Source organism: Geotrypetes seraphini, chromosome 5, assembly GCF_902459505.1.
Source record: "Geotrypetes seraphini chromosome 5, aGeoSer1.1, whole genome shotgun sequence".
Classification (NCBI taxonomy): domain Eukaryota; kingdom Metazoa; phylum Chordata; class Amphibia; order Gymnophiona; family Dermophiidae; genus Geotrypetes; species Geotrypetes seraphini.
The window spans coordinates 128,719,997-128,739,016 of record NC_047088.1 but is presented as its reverse complement, the minus strand read 5'-3'; the positions used below and the strand labels follow the sequence as shown (position 1 = coordinate 128,739,016).

Genomic DNA, 19,020 nt, shown 5'->3' with positions numbered 1-19,020 from the left:
TCTAGAAAGAGGGGGAGCTATTCGGACAATCAGGTGTTACATCCATTGCAAATCATGGAACCCACAAGTCTACATCTCTCCCCTTTTTTTTGTATTTATCTCACAATATGTATGAATTAATTAATAAATTTTAAAGGATTAAGTTAGATTTTCTGAAAAGGTAGGCAGGGATTGGGAGGGGGGTTTATTTTATTTATATTGGTCATACATATTAAATGAATTACATATTATTTAGAACATTATAAAATATGAATATAAATATGATATGTTGTACTTAAAGTGTTCATGAAGTTAAATCAAGTGTGTATTTATAAGATCATATAAATTTTTCTGATACACTTGTAATATGAAAAAATGAATAAAGAAATTATAAAAAAAAAAATCAGGTGTTACATCCATTGCAAATCATGGAACTCACAAGTCTACATCTCTCCCCTTTTTCTTGAACTGTGACTAACACAACTTCTGTCTCAGGTCCTGCATGTGACATGGTCCTGGTCTAAACCAGATCTTACTTACAACATGGCCACGTTCCCACTTTCAGTTGGCTGCCTGCCTGCCCTTTTGTTAGAAACATAGAAAAATGACGGCAGAAAAGGGCCAAAGCCCTTCAAGTCTGCCCACTCCAGTGACCCTTCCCCCATGAGTTTGCTCACCAACCTCCTGCCCTTACCTCATTAGAGATCCCACATGAATATCCCATTTATTTTTGAAATCTGCCACGCTGTTGGCCTCAATCACCTGCCGTGGGAGTTCATTCCAATGATCGACCACCCTCTCAGTGAAGAAATACTTTCTGGAGTCCCCATGAAACTTCCCTCCCCTGATTATCAGCGGATGCCCTCTGGTGGACGAAGGTCCCATAAGACGAAAGATATCCTCTTCCACCTCGATACGACCCGTGATATATTTAAATGTCTCAATCATGTCTCCTCTCTCTCTTCGTTCTTCAAGTGAGTACAGCTGCAATTTATTCAGCCTTACTTCATACGGAAGATCCTTGAGCCCCGAGACCATCCTGGTGGCCATCCGCTGAACTGACTCAACTCTCAGCACATCTTTCCGGTAATGTGGTCTCCAGAATTGAACACAATATTCCAAATGAGGTCTCACCATGGACCTGTACAGTGGCATTATGACCTCTGGCATCCTGCTGATAAAACCTCTACGGATACAACCCATCATTTGCCTTGCCTTGGAGGAAGCCTTTTCCACTTGATTGGCAGTTTTCATGTCATCACTAATGATTACTCCTAAATCCCGTTCTTCCGTGGTCCTAACTAAGGTCTCACCATTTAACGTGTAAGTCCTGCACGGATTTCTTTTACCCAGGTGCATCACTTTGCATTTTTTAGCATTGAAGTTGAGCTGCCAAGTCGATGACCATTGTTCTAATAGTAGTAGATCCTGCGTCATACTGTCAGGCATAGTGCTTTTACCTACTATGTTGCACAGTTTGGTGTCATCGGCGAACAATGATATTTTTCCTCTGAGCCCTTGGGTCATATCACTTATGAATATGTTGAATAGGATTGGACCTAAGACCGAGCCCTGTGGCACTCCACTGGTCACATCTGATGTTTTGGATGGGGTACCATTTACCATCACCCTCTGAATTCTACCGCTCAGCCAATCCTTAACCCATGCAGCTAGTGTTTCCCCTAATCCCAGCGATTTCAACTTGTTCAATAACCTGCGGTGTGGGACACTATCAAAAGCTTTGCTGAAGTCCAAATACACTACGTCCAGGGACTCCCCGGCATCCAGTTGTCTTGTTACCCAGTCGAAGAAGCTAATCAGATTTGATTGGCAGGACCTGCCCTTGGTAAATCCATGTTGATGGAGATCACGTAGATTTTCTTCATCCAGTATTGTATCAAGTTTCTGTTTGATCAGTGTTTCCATGAGTTTGCATACTATGGATGTGAGACTTACCGGTCTGTAATTTGCCGTCTCTGTCCTGCAGCCCTTTTTGTGGAGTGGAATAACGTTAGCTGTTTTCCAGTCCAAGGGGACTCTTCCCGTGCTTAGGGAGAGATTGAAGAGCACAGACAATGGTTCCGCCAGGACTTCACTCAACTCTCTGAGCACCCTGGTTGTCTGGTCCCATGGCTTTGTTCACTTTGAGTCTTGAAAGTTCGCAGTAGACGCTATTGGGCGTAAACTTGAAGTCTTGAAACGGGTCTTTCTGGCTTTCCCTTGTCTGTAAAAGTGGACCGGATCCCGGCGCCTCACAGGTGAAAACCGAGCAGAAGAATTCATTTAGTAGCTCGGCCTTAGTGGAATCCGATTCTGCATAATTCCCGTCCGATTTCCTGAGTCGTTCTATCCCATCTTTGTTTCTTTTCCTGTCACTAATATACCTAAAGAAGGATTTATTCCCTTTCTTAATGTTCCGCGCTAGATTCTCCTCTATTCGGAGCTTGGCCTCTCTGACTGCCTTCTTGACAGCTTTAGACCTGTCCTGATAGTCTTCTTTTGCCTCCTGCTTTCCTAAATGTTTGTAGGCGATAAATGCTTTTTTCTTCTCCTTAACGAGGTCCGAAATTTCAGTACTGAACCACTGGGGTCTCTTGTTTCTCCGACTTTTGCTGACCGTTTTTACATAGCGATTTGTTGCTTCATGCAGGGTGGATTTCAGAGTCGACCACATATTCTCCACGTTGTCGGTTTGTGCTTGGTTTTGCAGCTCCCGGTGGACAAAATCTCCCATGCGTTCGAAGTCTGTGCCTTTAAAGTTGAGGACTCTCTTCACTGTGTTTGATCTAGAGAAACCCCATCTGAGGTTAAGCCATACCATGTTATGGTCGCTGGAGGCCAGCGTATCTCCTACCAATACTTCTGTGACGCTGTCTCCGTTGGTGAGTACCAGGTCCAGTATCGCCTGGTTTCTAGTGGGCTCCAGTACCATTTGTTTGAGTCGTGCTCCCTTTATGGAGGTTAATATTCTTCTGCTGCCAGAGGTAGTCGCAGAGAGTGTGTTCCAATCTGCATCGGGCATGTTGAAGTCTCCTAGCAGAACTGTGTCCCCGCGCAAAGTGATGTTCTCTATATCCTCGATCAGTTCTATGTCCTTGTCTTCCTGTTGTCTAGGAGGTCTATATACCACACCAAGGTATAAGCATTTTTCGTTCCCTCTGGCCAGGTTCACCCAGAGGGATTCCCCAGAGTATCTAACATCTGTGATTCTGATAGTCTTGATGTTTTCTTTAATGTATAGTGCTACCCCTCCTCCTAACTTTCCCTCTCTGTCTCGACGAAGCAAGTTGTAGCCCGGTATAACCATATCCCACCCTTGCGAGTCCGTGAACCAAGTCTCAGATATTGCCACCACATCTAGGTCTGCGTTCATTATTTCAGTCTCCAATTCCAGAATTTTGTTGCCCAAACTGTGTGCATTAACATACATTGCCCTCCATACCTTATTGTTGTTAAGTCCCTGTGAAGAGATTCCCTTCTGATTTAGTGTGACTCCCATTTTATCTTGTATAGTATGGGTACTTACCTTGGACTCAGAAGTGTGGTTGTGGCTCGCCACCTCAGGATAGTTTCTTACTGCTCTGGAATGTGAGTGGATACCCTCCCCCAACTTACCTAGTTTAAAGCCTTACGAAGTAGGCGGGCTAGTCGATGTCCAAATACGTTTTGGACATCGACTAGCCCGCCTACTTCGTAAGGCTTTAAACTAGGTAAGTTGGGGGAGGGTATCCACTCACATTCCAGAGCAGTAAGAAACTATCCTGAGGTGCAGGTCAGTGACATGATATCAAGGGATTACACATGACACCCAGTTTAGAGGTAGATATCTGGTATTTATTTTGGTCTGTTTTTGTAGTCATGATTCAAATATAAATGCATACACCTTTGCTGAGGTAGACATGAATGGTAGAACACCTGGTCACAAATGACTGTCATAGAACAATCGCCATACAAATATTTACGCATTATGAGAACATACAATATCATACTTATGGTAACAACATGGCACACGCCTATCCAATTGCCCCAACATGGCTAACACTGCTCCAACCTGTGCAAAGTAAGCGAGCAGTTCTGAGCCTCACATACCTTTTCATTTGTAAGGGTCAGCAAATATCTGTGAGGGCTGTGCTGCAGCAGCCTCTGTCTCCAGAGGTTGCGGCTTCTAATCTCAATGGTGCTCCCTGTATCCCTGGCCTGGTTACATCATCATCCATTGGCCCATAGGTTATAGAAGCTATTTGTGACCTCAGAAATGCAGCCTAGCATTCCTACTTTCTCAGTGTCAAAATTTATGGCCTCCTCACCATATCCCATCTGATGGTAGGGTCTTTTCATTTCACTGGATACCTGTTTTCCACTGATATGGGGAGGGTACCCCTTATTGCGTTTAACACTGTCCCACCATATGCATGTCTTCCTACCCTAGTCATGGCATTGGAACACACCTTTAGTGCAACTATTGCACACCTTAACCATCACTGTACAGTTTGCATGTGTACATCACATCTCAACACTTGCAATCATTGGCAGAGCATATGGTGACAGCATTGTACATGACAGCCAATAACATCAAGTAGGTTAACATCCAAGTATGTCCCAATGAGATACAGTAGGTAAAGTCTCCTGGATATGTAAAGGAGAGGCCTTGTGATGTCCTTTCAGTCATTGGATTTCTGCCAGCTACTTGTGAGCTGTCACTGACACTGTTGGTAACATGATTGCCCATTGCCAGCTTGCCCCTCAGGTTTGCCCCTTCATCCCCTAAATGGGCTCCTTAAAGATGGCAACCAGCTGCCGCAGAAGGCTGACGATCTCCTGCAGGGTCTACATAGTTTCGTGCCTCCCCTCCTGCAGTTCACTGTGCATTTGTCCCACAACGTTGAACAGCTGCCCATACGCTTCAGGAGGGGGAGGAACTATCGTGGCCACTGGATGCAAATCATGGCGTGGGGCCAGGGCTGCTGCCTCCATGACCACCTCTTCATCCCCTTCAGGAGGGGGCATATTCTCATAGAGGTCAGGGACCTCCCATGCGCCCTGCTCCTCCACCACATGCTGCTGCTCCACCTCCGCCACCACCTCCGCCTCTACCACCTGGGCCTGGTCCTCCACATCTGAGACCTCCACCACATCCTCAGGTGGCAGACTTTCCTCGAAGGCAGAGTAGCCTTCCACCTCCTGTTCTGCCTGTGCCTCTGCCACTGCCTCCCTGGCTGCCTGTAGGCACATGTCCTGCACCACCTCCTGGGCTATGCCCTCAGCAGCATGCTGTGCGCGACCTGTGTGCAGTAAGAATATGAAGTGAGGGTTACCATAGCATGCATTGGTTGCATACTACATACACAATTACCTATCAACCCCCCCACCCAACCCAGTGAGACTAAGTGGGAGACAAGTCAGGCCAGTGTGTGAACACATATGTAAAATACTTTCTGTGTTCAGTTATACCGGTATACATCTAAACAAAAGGTGGCCTGCTTATGCAGGTGACACTGAATGGCCTTGATGTATATGTTGACATTTTGGGTGGCAATAGGTTGCATACCAGAATAGCTGCCAAGGAAGAGCACATTCACAAGAAGGTGAGCTTTGAGAGGTAGCAGACATGATATGACATAGGATAGAGGGTGACAGGTGCAACCATGAAGCACACATTATGCTTAGAATCGGATAGTGTTTCTCTGAACCCCTTCTCTGCAATGAACTGCATTGTCAAGGAGGCATACCTGAACAAGGGATATATGCCTCCACAACAGCAGGCCTGACATTGGTCTGGAGCTATGAAGATGACCTCCAGACCAACATGTGGCCGGCAGCTTCTGAGGCGTATATCCTTTGTTCAGGTATGCCTCCTTGACAATGCAGTTCATTGCAGAGAAGGGGTTCAGAGGATGAGCACTCATTATGCTGCCAGCGCCGATATCAACTGCAGAGATATTCATTGATGTGACCATTACCTCCCGTTCCTCCATTATAGCTTTTTAGCATCTGATAGTCACCTCCACATTTCAAGGTTTCTAGTATGTCTTACATGGCAGCTGCAATATCTGTGCTACTGACTGTGTTGGGGGGGGGGCTGCCACTTACTTCCTGCTCTGAGGCGGTGTCTGGTGCGCCGGATGAGGGCTGGGTTTTCCCGGTGGACTCTGCGCCACCTGCGCCTCAGGGACTCGAGGTCCCTGTACACACCATAACGCCTGCAAGAAAAATATGGGGGAGAATAGGGTCAGGTGACAGTCCTTTTCAAACATATGCAGGGTTATGAGGGCACTGAGCACATCACATCTGTCATGTATATTCTGATGAGGTAGGGACATATCCAGAAATGAAAATCTGCCTGCCAAGATATTGTTAAAATATATATATTATATATATATATATATATATATATTTTTTTTTTTTTTTTGAACACAGAATAAGCAAGCAGTTCCTTGAAAGATGGGGGTGGGAGCAATAGGTGACAGGTTTAGAGAGTAGCACACACTGGCTACATAGTGATAGGTACTGGGGGCTTCTCACCTATGCAGGGTGTCACGTATTCTGGACCAGGCCCTCATGGCAACATTGTGGGGTGGCCTTCTGCCATTGTGGCCAAACACCTGTGCCTCATACTGGAGGCAGAACTCCACCAGGGACTCGGTCTCCCCTAGGGAGTAGTTTGGCTCCCTTCGCTCCACCATCACACCCGCATGCACTCACACAAGCTCTCACACACACACTCACACACACTCTCCCACACTCACCCTGGTGGCCACACACTCTTCCTAGCACGCCCTTCCTTACTACACGATCTCTCACTCCCACAATCACTCACACTGTCTCTCCTGTCTGTCTCCCTTACAATCTTTCTCACTTGCTCTCACACACACACTCACAGAAATACTCTCCAAACACTCAATCCCACTCAGTAATCGATATAAACTAACCTATCTTCCATCAAACTCCTACCACTCTCCTAACTCCTCACACAACACCTACTACACCCACAAGGGTCGCACTTCCATGTGGTGGTTTATATATGGGCATGCAGGATGTTATTGGGGGACAGTGTGACATCAGTAGGACATGTGCCAGGACAACTAATAGATAAAGAGCGCTAAACGACTAGCAAGTCATCCAGCGGATCATGGCGAAGGTAGTTGTACGTCTTGTTTGGACGATTGACATTTTGGTAGGTAAACTTGGATGCTTCAGTATAGCGCATGTGGACGTGTTTATGTTGGACGTCTTTCGTGCCGATAATCGATTGACTTGGACATCTTTCCATTATCGACACATTTCCCTGGACGTCTTACGCCGCCAATGCATAGAGCTTTTATACGACCTATTGATCATGCCCCTCTATGGCTACAATTTATGGTTCAAATCTTTTTACTGGTATATAACAACCAAAGCCGGCCAATTACAAACAAGAAACCCTCCTCACAGCTACCAACAATAACAGCAAATACTACAACCTCCCCCCTTGCCCGCCCTACAACACCCCAAACAAAAACACCCTCAGTACAGATTGAACCAGCACCCCCTTCCCCCTTGCAGTCCAATTATACATTGTTAGAGCACTACCAAAATACCTTCCCGAAACCATCCACCCACCCACCATGGCTACAATTTAAATGAAACAATAAAGTTTAAAATTACTCTGTAGTATTTTTCCTGCAGTACAATTCAAGGTTTCTGGCTATGCACAAGGAAGTTCTGAATTTTGGGGTTTCTGTTCTGCCTGTAAATGTATTGTTCTCTTTCCTCTGTTAAAATTATTCTACAAGCCCTTACAAATACAAATACTCCAGTAAATAGCTAATCATTGTCAGTGGTGGCAATGTTTGAACTAGGTAATAGGCAGAACATATTAACAAAATGATCTTCCTCTTCCCTTCTTTTCTTTTATATTGTCTCTTGCTCTGGGAGTTTATTACTCTTCCCCCAACTTGTGGGCTATAAGAGAATTTTTAAGCTACTTCTGCAATGATGTTATTTTTTTACGATCTTTATTGAAACTTGCTTTTGCAATGTTGCTTGTATGTTAATTAAAAGGCAAATTAATATATAGAAATATAACAGTACATAAAAGAAAAAAGATGATGCCTTTTTTTTGGAAGAAGGGTTACGTTTAAAAATTAATCACAAATATATTAAATGAGCCCAATAAAAAAGGTATCTTTTTTCCTTTACGCTTTATCGCTATATATTTCATTTAAAAGTAGACTAACATAGCTACCCCATCATTATACTCAAAGCAAATTAAAAAGCATAGTAGGCCCACAAATATTTCATCTATATTTTATTAATCACAAATTACCCAATCCATATTTTTAAAAAATCCAATTGACTTAGATTTGAATTAAAAATTACCTAGCTTTCAATGAAAATTTATGGATTAGAATTTCAGAAACATGATACTTCTGGAAATATGATCTTATATCAACCTGCAAAAGAAACAAAATATATTTACTTGAAAGTGCAAAACAAAAACTGCAAATAGCCAAATATGAAAGAAATTACATCTTGAAATGTCATATAAAGCCTTCAATGCTCAGCCATCAGTGCTCAAAAAAATTGGCAATTTGGAATTAAAATTTCAATTATCCCTAGCTCTCAACATTTTCAAAATAGCACTTATGTGTTCCTAACACTGTCACATGAATCCAAACTATAAATACCATAATTTACTGAATTCTGCAGTTATTAACCATGTACTGTTTTGACCAGGAATTTTGCACATCATGGAAGTAATTGTATAATACTTTTCTGTATGTCAAATTCCAATATTTACATACAAAAGACCTCTTATAAAATTAGGTCACACCTAAAATTACAAACAATGCAACTTACTTGCAAAATAGAGGGGTGGAGGTAGGGCAGAGTATGGGAGGAGTCATGTTTTATGCATGTATTTTATCAAATACATATATGTATATACATGTAAATCATACACTTACCTGTATGCCTGCTCTCCAGCAAGCTCAATGTCTCCATCGTCAATCTAGGTGCAATTTCTGCAGGATTTGTGCTATCATTTTATAAAGATACATAGATGACTAGCAGAGAGGAATAGACTAGTGATTAGAGCACTGGGCTGGTTCTAGTTCACTCCAGATAGAAGACCTAGGCTCTCTTGCCGTCCAATTCAAATCTGATGGCTGCTCCGTCTAACCACACAAACACATGAAAAAGGCCATCGTTTAGATGTAGTAGCTATGTCCACAAAGGAGATCTTGGATCCTTCTATCTCTCTACCGGAGGGCACCTGACATCATGACATCTGGTCTGATCATTTCACTTGCTATTTTACCCTATCCTGGACTCATCTAAATTCTAAAACACAATCAAAGATAAAAAAAGAATCTCTCAAGGGGCCATATCAACCCAGAGGAATATTGGTCTCAATATGAACTACAAGCAGAGATAGAAGAGGGGGTTGATTTCTGGGATCACTGGATGGAAACGAGCACAGCCATCCTAGACAATATTGCCCCTAAACGTAATAGTAAACGCTGCCCAAATAAACATAATAAATGGTTCGACGCTGAACTTTTGAAAATGAAACAAGTAGTAAGACGCCTTGAAAGGATCTGGAAAAAAATCGGGAAAACTGTCAGATCGGAATATCTGGAGATCCAACATAAAAAGTTACAAACAATTGATAAAACATAAGCGAAAAGCATTCTACTCATCCAAAATTGACCCATCCAATACTAGCTTGATAGGAACCAATACAAAAGAATTGTTCAACTTGGTTATAAACTTATTTGATACCACACGCCATACTCAACCCATGCATAACATTAAATTACCTTCAGCAAACGATCTAGCACAACACTTTCACTCAAAAATTAAAAACTTAAGGAATAACCTGCTCAGCAAACGACATACATGAACATCAAATAGTTAACAGACACAGAAATTAAATATCAGTGGATATGATCTGGAGCTCCTTTCAAAATTTAGAATGGAATAATTACATCAAAGTATACAAGTATACAAAATCGTACTGCGTCTTGGACTCCTGTCCCCCAGAAATTATGACTTTAAACTAACATTGTTGAATTCTTTGTCCAAAAATTTAAAAAATGGAAAATTCCCTATGAATAATGGTCACATTATAATAACCCCAATTCCAAAAAATCGTAAAGAATCACTAGCATTAGTAACCAACTACAGACCAGTAGCTTCCATTCCATTGTTTGTAAAAATCATGGAAAGATTAGTTCACCCCCAATTGATGGAATATCTTGACCAATTCTCTCTCCTACATGAAACCTAATCAGATTTCAGACCTTTATTTAGCACTGAGACAGTAATTGCAGCCATATTAGATAACTTACGCTCCTTGTTTAGTAGAGGCCTCAATGCCCTGATTATGCAATTTGATATGAGTTCCGCCTTTGACTTAGTAGACCATGAGAAATTGCTACAACGCTTAGATGCAATTGGTATCAGAGGAGGGGTGTTAGACTGGTTCCGAGGCTTCCTTATATCCCGCACCTATCAAGTTCGTTTTGATTGCAATCTCTCAGACACCTGGAATAACCCATCTGGCGTCCCACAGGGGTCACCACTATCCCCATTACTTTTCAAAGTTTACATGTCAACATTAGGTCCACAACTGTCCCAACTAGGAATAAAATTATTCAGTTATGCAGACGACTTTACGATCATCATCCCATTCGCCACCACTGAGATTGTCCTGTGCCTTAAGTAGGCCTGGGGAGGGCCAGCTTGGTTTACCTGGACAGGTAGATGTGGTGAAATGAGCAAACATGAAATAAAAAATTCAGCCATTACACTTTCTCACATTGCACCAGGATTCACTAGTTAGAAAAACCTGTTGATAGATAGGGCTTAATCCAAGAGCAGGTGAGAATGTGGTATTAGTGGCTATACATAAATATATGAAACTAGAAAATATTGGATAAGCTAGAAAATCATAATCAGAGAGGCAAAGCAAAAGATGGGAATAACAGATTGAGTTCACACATGTGCTATGTGCTTGAAGGAATAGGAAGGCAGACTAGGACATTCGTGTGATTGATAAGCACCATAGCAAATTTACCCCAGTTAGCAAAGCTTAAGTTTTATAAGGTTTCTTTGTTCTGAAGAGTGTCCAGCCTGGACTAGGCTGGTCCTCACGGAAGTTATAGGCAGACAGGAGTTGGCCTCTGACCTGGTTGCCTTACATTCCAAGGGGCCCTGATTTTGCAGTGAGAAAGACAAATCAAATCCACATGTGTTTCATTGTATGTATAAATCCAGAATTAAGTTTTAGTAAGTCAGTAAGTCATTAAAACTACACAATAGGAATTTACTTATGTAGCTACTAGTCTTATAGCCCGTTACATTAACGGGTGCTAGAATATATGTGTGTGTGTGTCTGTCTTTCTTTCTTTTTCTCTTTCTCTCTCTCTCTCTTCTTAGCCGCTTTCTATATTTCTGTCTTTCTTTCTTTCTTTTTCCTTGGCTGTCCACCACCACCCCTTGCCTGCTCCCCCTGTCCATTCTCCCTTCCTTTTACCTCCCCTGTGTCCACGACCACCCCTTCACTGCTCCCCTTATCCAGCAGCAGCCCTTCTCCCTTTGTTTTACCTTCCCCTGCTAGAATATATGTCTGTCTGTCTTTCTTTCTGTCTCTCTCTCCCGCTGTCTTTCTTTTTTTCTGTCTCTCTCCCTGCCTCCTATGCAGCAGCATTTCTCTCCCCCCTCCACTTCCCTGTGCAGCATTCCCTCCCCCTCCATTTCCCTGTGCAGTTGTGTCAGATCAGTGAGGAGGAGGAGGGAAGTGGCTTGGAATTGAGTGTGCTGAATCCTAGGAAAGGTGGCAGTCGGAGGAGTAAGTGTGGTAGATTAGGGATGGAATAGGAGCAGGGCAGTTGGGGAGATGCAGTAGAAAGATGAGTTTTGGTGTCTGGCAGAGCAGTGGAAGTAAATAGCCGAAGATGGGAAACAATTTTGAAGTGTGTATGCCACATGGAGCCAGGGCAGTAGAGAATCTGGGTCAGACTGAGAGAGAGTATCTGATCAGGAGTAGTGGTGGTAAAATAAGTGTGGATGGAGGGATTGGAATAGTGTGAATCAGATGGAAAGAGGAAGGGAATTGGGTTATTGGGAATGTTTGATTAGTGGGAGAGGCAGTAAGGAAAGGTTAGCAGTAATAAATGTGTAGTGGGAGGAGTCTGGTTTGGAAGCATACTGGATGAGTGTGAAGGGAGGTATTTGGGTATTGAATGAGCCCTGTCAATTTGAGAAGGTGAGGTTGGTCAGTATGCTGCATCAGCCAAGTCCACCAGGTAAAAACTACTGAACTCAATGAATCACACTGTGTGTTCCCTCAGAAGCTGCTCTACGGGGGAGAAGGGGGGGGGGAAGCACAAAGAAGCTTAGGATACCGGTTAGGACATGCTAATGTGATTGCATGCACTAATGGACTTAAAACTCTTAATGTCCTTTCCTGAATACCCCCTTGGGGCCAAAATCACAAACCTTCCCGATCGAGCAGGTCCGAAGAATTAAGGAAACAAAAATATGCAGATGGAGGAGATTATAGGAACGCCCCATCTGCCGGCACGGATCGCTTTTCTGCAATCCCCATGCATGTGCAGGCCATCTGTAGATGGTCTGCGCATGTGTGTCTGAGCCGCGATCTTTAAAAAAAAAAATTAAAAAAATTTGTTTTTCACTGGCACTGGTGAGCACTATAGGGGGAGAGCCAGGCCAGGAAACACATCCGCACAGCCAGTGACCGCTGTCTTTCCGCCTCTGCCGGCAGGGACCGCCGGGGCATGGGTGCGGCAGGGAAGGGGGGTCTTGCCTGGCCGGGGTCGGCTGAATCCCGGGCCTGATCTCCTTCCCCTAAGTCCCGGCCCCTCACTCTGCACCATCTAGTGCATGCGCACTCATGCCGCCACATCCCAACAGATCAGGGATCAGGGAACACGCGGCGCGAGTGAGCATGCGTGCGTAGCATTTTATTATTATAGATAGGTAACAAGTGTAGATTAGAATACATTTTACTTTGATTTCATATATTTAAAATCTGAAGAAATTCTGAGAGGGTTACATCTGGATTTAACCTCTGACCTTAAGCAACTTTTTCTACTCTGTGAAACTCTGATGGGAGGAGGGGGGTTAATCCCTCCTTCTTTCCTTCTCTCTCTAGCTTAGTTAGACAAAGGGACATGAATTTCTTAACACAGAGATGCAAGTTGATCTTAACAGGAAGGGATTTAAAAGCTGTGTGCATTAGTCTTTGTGAGTGCATTACAATATCTGTCTATGTATTTCTTCTTTTTATAAAATACTAGTGTTTAAGCCCGTTAGATTAATGGGTGCTAGAATATATGTGCAGACTTAGGCTTTTCTTTTTTTCTTTCTTTCTCTCCCCCCTGTCCAGCGGCACCCCTTCCCTGCTCCCCCTGTCCAGCAGTAGCCCTTCTCCCTTGCTTTTACCTCCCCCCTGTCCAGTAGTATCCTTTCCCTGCTCCCATTCTCCCTTGCTTTTACCTCCCCCCTGTCCAGTAGTACCCTTTCCCTGCTCCCCCTGTCCAGCAGTAGCCCTTCTCCCTTGCTTTTACCTCCCCCCATCCAGTAGTACCCTTTCCCTGCTCCCCCTGTCCAGCAGTAGCCCTTCTCCCTTGCTTTTACCTCCCCCCCGTCCAGTAGTACCCTTTCCCTGCTCCTCCTGTCTAGCAGTAGCTCTTCTCCCTGGCTTTTACCTCCCCCCCCTGTCCAGTCCTGCTTTTACCTAACCATATTCAAGATCCCATTTCCCCTTTACCTTATCTATTTCCGTCTGGCGCTGTTGGGATTTGGGCTCCGGGGGAGCTGGCTTCTGCATCGTTTGCCGACGCACTCTGGCGCGGGGCCTCTGCTAGGCTGCGAGGAGCTGGTTTGGCCACATTGCATCTGTGGAGTTCGTTGTCCGGGCCACAGGAGGAGCAGGTTGTGTGTGGGAGCCGACAGGATAGCGCCGTGGCTCCCTTCGTCCCTTGCTGCCCCGCCCCCTTCCCTTCCCGTGGTCCCGTTGACATATGTTTGGGTTTGAGGGTGCCAGGTGTCTTCTCTCACGATCGCGCCTGTGTCAGAAGCCTTCTCTGACGCAGGAGCGACTGGTGGGAGGAGCCGTCGTGGCGTGTTCTTTTAAACTAAACTCCGGACTGCGCAAGGTGGAGAGCAGGCAGGCCACTGGCACAGCTAGTCGCACATGCGCACTCCTACCTGCAAGAGACCCACAGCTCACGGAAAACCGGCGCACGCAGGTGGGAGTGCGCATGCGCGTCTAGAGCTTTATTATATTAGATGTAAGCTTAATATGAGAATGTAACTTTTTAGGTATAACAATGTAATTTTTAGGAATGCTTTTGTGACATGCCCATATGAAGGTATAGAAACAAGCCTTATATGGAAGCAAATAATTTGGACCAGTTAGATTGTAGCGAAGGAATGTCGTCATTTAGGATATATATGGATGTGTAACTGGTAAAACGTTGGAATTTGTTACTAGCAAGGCCAGCTTTTGGCTTCTGTAATAATTCTCATGATGCAATTAACCTTATGATTAACCATACCTGATAATGAAAAAATAATAATTTTGCTTTTATAAAACATTTGCATCATTTCATTATTCATTTTTACAAACCTAGAGTAGCTACGAGTACGCTTGTGTGCAATTACCCTGTTCACCTCTCTCTCAGAACTTACTCCCATGGCAACAGAAGCACTAAACTCGATGGAACAATGGATGACTGAATTTAGACTGAAGCTCAATTCAGAAAAAACAAAATTCTTCATAGCTTCGCCATACCCATTAGATACTACAACTCCACTAAGCATCAACAATCTTAGTTACTCCATTCAACCCACTCTGAAGGTTCTGGGCATAACGCTGGACCAGGGCCTAACCATGAAATACCAGGTAGACTTTTTGGTCAAAAAAGTTTTTTTTACTCTCTGGAAGCTTCAGTCCATTAGAGCATATTTTGACGCACCATCATTTACAATCCTGGTACAATCCCTCATACTGAGCCAACTGGATTACTGCAACATCGCTTATCTGGCAATTTCCCAGAAGAATATGCGGGGATTGCAACTGGTGCAGAAAGCAGCAGTCAGGTTGATCTTCGGGTTGAAGAAGTTCGATCACATAACTCCCTCCTGCTGACTCCTGCATTGGTTGCCAATGGAGGCGCGTATGAGCTGCTTTGGCTTCAAGGTTCTATTCAGTCTAGCCCCCAAATACATAAATGACCTATTCTCCTTTTCAACCAATAGACATAAAAAAAGTTCAAACTTGAATTTTGTTTCCCCCCGGTTAGAGGATGCAAATTCAAAATTCATCACCAACATCTTCTCTCTTATCAAGCAGTATTATGGGGCAACGATCTGAAACAACTACTTATGCTTGCCAATACATATAGGGAATTTAGGAGACAACTGAAAACATATTTGTTCCTAAAGTACATAGGAAACTGATTCACACAATCTCTCTCTCAATACCAGATCTCTAGAACTGCTAAACAATAGATATTAATTATGTCAATTCTATTCAATTTGTAACATTTTTTATAATCATTGTAAACCGCATAAAACTTCACGGTCCTGCGGTATATAAACCATTATTATTATTATTATTGAAGGATCCCTAGCTAGCTGACATAGCTGGGTCACGGTGTAGATGAAGAAACTCCATTTTAGATCAGTGGGTTATAATTAGTACAAAGAACAACCTGTGACTCCATTTTATTGCTCTGAGAAATCACGTATACATGCAGGCCTGTTCTATGTATCTGTCTTAGTGCCAGGCACGGCCAGGAGGCAACAGGATGCTACTGTTAGCTAGCCTTGATGTATAGATTGTAGGATGGATTTATGGTTTTGTTTTTCTCTCTGCTCTTACCTTTTGGCCAGAGCTGGTTATACCGGTTTGGACTGGCCAGGACCCTATATAACCTTTGTGTCCGAAACTCTCGGGGTCTTCTGTTTATGCAGCAGGTTCTGCCCAGAAGTCCAGCATATATGCTTGTTTAATAAAAGCCTTTTTACATCTCTTCAGTCTCTGGCTCAAGTCTCTGCACTACTGATGGAGGGCCTTATCCTAAAAGGCACCTTCATTTGGCGCAGCCGAACAGGGACTTGATCTACAGACTTGAGCCTGTTTGGCACGATCGTCTCCCTCGGAGGATTTCAAACCTTGCCTCCTACGAGACCCGTAATAGCCGGCATTAACCTGGTGGTTGATCAGGAACGGTTTTCTCGTCGAAGACAACGGATTGCACCTCGAGAAGGAACAAATCGGTGGAGATTTCTGGCTCCTGGTTTTGTTGTGCCGGTACCGGACCTGTCTTGGTAAGTGAGAAGTTGATTTCTTCTCTATCCTGTCTCTACCTTTTCTGTCTAGTAACTTCTTAATCCGTCGTGAAGCGCGGGGAGGTATATAGGATTCTGATTTCTGGAAATTGGAACTTTTGTTGGGTGCATACATAGATTGTATAATATGGGTCAGAGCAGCACCAAGCCCACCGACCCCCTTCAGATTATGCTTAAACATTTTACTACCGCTTTTCTGGCGATTATGGCGACCCTAAGATGACAAAGTCTACCCTCACTAAATTTTGTGCATATGAATGGCCCACTTTCGGTGTAGGATGGCCCCCCGAGGGTACTCTGGACTTGAATATTATACGTCAGGTATATATCCGTGTCACCAGTCCCACTGAGGGACATCCTGATCAGTTCCCTTATATAGATAGTTGGTTGGATACGGTCCGACTAAAACCTTCCTGGCTTAAACCCGAATTGGACAAAGCTACCTTAGTGCATGTAATGGCCCTCCGGCGGAAGGTCCAGGAAAACTGCCCAGTTTTATCCGAGCCAATAGATAGTGGACCGGATCCGTTGGAACCCTCAGCGCCCCCTCCTTCGTATACCCCTCGACCCGATTTGAACGTTCCTGTCGGTCTCGGTGACCGTGATATTCAGGATCCCGATTTACCCCCTGATTTACCTCCCCAACAAGCCCTCTACCCTCAACCTGACCCCCAGGCAACCTTCAGCCCTCCCTTGCAATCTCGCCTTCGACATCGTCCTGATAAGCCCGCTGCCATATTTCCCCTCCGACATACTCTCGCCCAGCTCCCGGACGACCAAGGGTTTCCCCGACCTCCGATAACCCATCTGGTATACACCCCTTTTTCAACCACTGATATTTATAATTGGAAAACGAACTGTCCGCCCTTCTCTGAAAAACCTCAAGCTACTATTGATCTCCTTACCTCCATACTCCAGACCCACCTGCCCACTTGGGCAGACTGTCAGCAACTTTTAGTCTGCCTATTGAGCACTGAAGAACGGCGCCGAGCCCTTTCTGAGGCCCGGAAACATGCCCAAACTTTAGCCTCCGCGGACCCGAATCCTGACCACTGGCTTACGATACATTTCCCTGACACAGATCCCTCCTGGCAACCTGACCAACCTGCCCACATGACTTTACTAGACTCGTATCGCAAATATATTATACAGGGCTTAGTTCAGAGTTCTCGGAAACCCATAAATGTTACTCGTGTAGCCGAAATCATGCAAAAACCTGATGAATCTCCCGCTGCGTTTCTTGAACGCCTGACCGAAGCCTATCGTACTTATACCCCTTTTGACCCGGAACTCCCTGAAAATCTACGCATGGTAAATACCTCTTTTGTCAGCCAAGCCCAGCCCGACATCCGCCGTAAGCTTCAAAAGCAAGAGGGATTCGCTGGCATGACAACTACCCAGTTATTAGAAATAGCTCAGCGTGTTTTTATGAACCGCGACACTGCCGCTCGGCGGGAAGCTGATCGCTGTCTCCGCCAAAAGGCAGACCTCTTCGCCCTAGCCCTCCGCACTCCCTATAAGGTTGGTCCCCCTCCTGTTTCCACTGGTCCAGGGTTCACACCGGGTCCAGGAACCCGCCCTGATCTGGCCCGAGATCAATGTGCTTACTGTAAACAATCAGGACACTGGAAAAATGAATGCCCCAATCGACCCTCTCAGGATCGGTTTAATTCCCGGTCCGGACCCCCAGCCGCTTCTGGTAGGCCTGGACCCCGTGCCGGTCCCTCTCTGGCTCCCCGACCACTCCCTAGTATCGCTATGGTCCAGGACACTGCCCCTGATTCAGATGATGAATACTGAGACAGACCGGTTTCGGGAGTACGACTGACCCATGTCCTGCCCGTCTACTCCCTAGGTTCCCTTGAACCCTTGGTCGATGTCCAAATAGGGAACCACAAGGTCACCATGATGGTTGACACAGGTGCTCAGCACTCCGTTCTCACTAAACCCCTCAGTCGTTTCTCCCCAGATACAATTGAGGTCTCCGGCGCCATGGGATCCCAAGCCGCTGCCCCCATTCTTGAACCATTGCCAGTTTCCCTCGGCCCCCATGCTATCCCTCACCGGTTCATATATATGCCTTCCTGCCCTATCCCCTTGCTGGGTCGCGATCTCCTACAGGCCTTGCACGCTTCCATTTCCATAACCACACGAGGATTTTCCCTGAACATTCCTGACGATCCTCTCCTCGCTAGTCAACCCCTAGATCGGCATTTGTCTTCCCGCCTCTGTTCCCTCATGCAGTCTCCCTCCGGGGAACCGGCTCCTCATCCCACTGTCCCGTCCTACCTCCTTACTGTTCCTCCTGATCTTTGGGCTGAGTCTGGGTCTCCTGGATTGGCACACAACATTCCTCCTTTCGTGATTGACCTGAAACCTGCTGCCACCCCAGTTTCAATCAAACAATATCATATCCCTAAACGGGCTTTGACCTCTATCATTGTTCATTTGGATCGCCTTGCCCGAGATGGCTTTATCCGCCCCTGTACATCCCCTTGGAACACTCCCCTCCTTCCGGTCCTCAAACCTGGAGATCCCCCTGACTACCGCCCTGTCCAGGATCTTTGTGCAGTTAACTCTCGCACCACTGATATCCACCCTCTGGTTCCCAACCCCTATACCCTCCTGTCCCATATCCCACCCTCTGCCACTGTCTTCACGGTCTTGGACCTTAAG

At 45.0% G+C, this 19,020-nt stretch overlaps 1 protein-coding gene across 1 annotated transcript in view; it reads right to left on the bottom strand.

Moving 5' to 3' along the window:
• Window positions 1–19,020, bottom strand: part of RBM44 (RNA binding motif protein 44) — a 1,074,496-nt gene that overhangs the window by 268,523 nt on the left and 786,953 nt on the right. Inside the window, exon 6 of the mRNA XM_033944849.1 lies at window positions 8,338–8,411. Within this exon, the coding sequence (XP_033800740.1) occupies window positions 8,338–8,411 (74 nt within the window). The remainder of the gene's footprint in view (window positions 1–8,337; window positions 8,412–19,020) is intronic.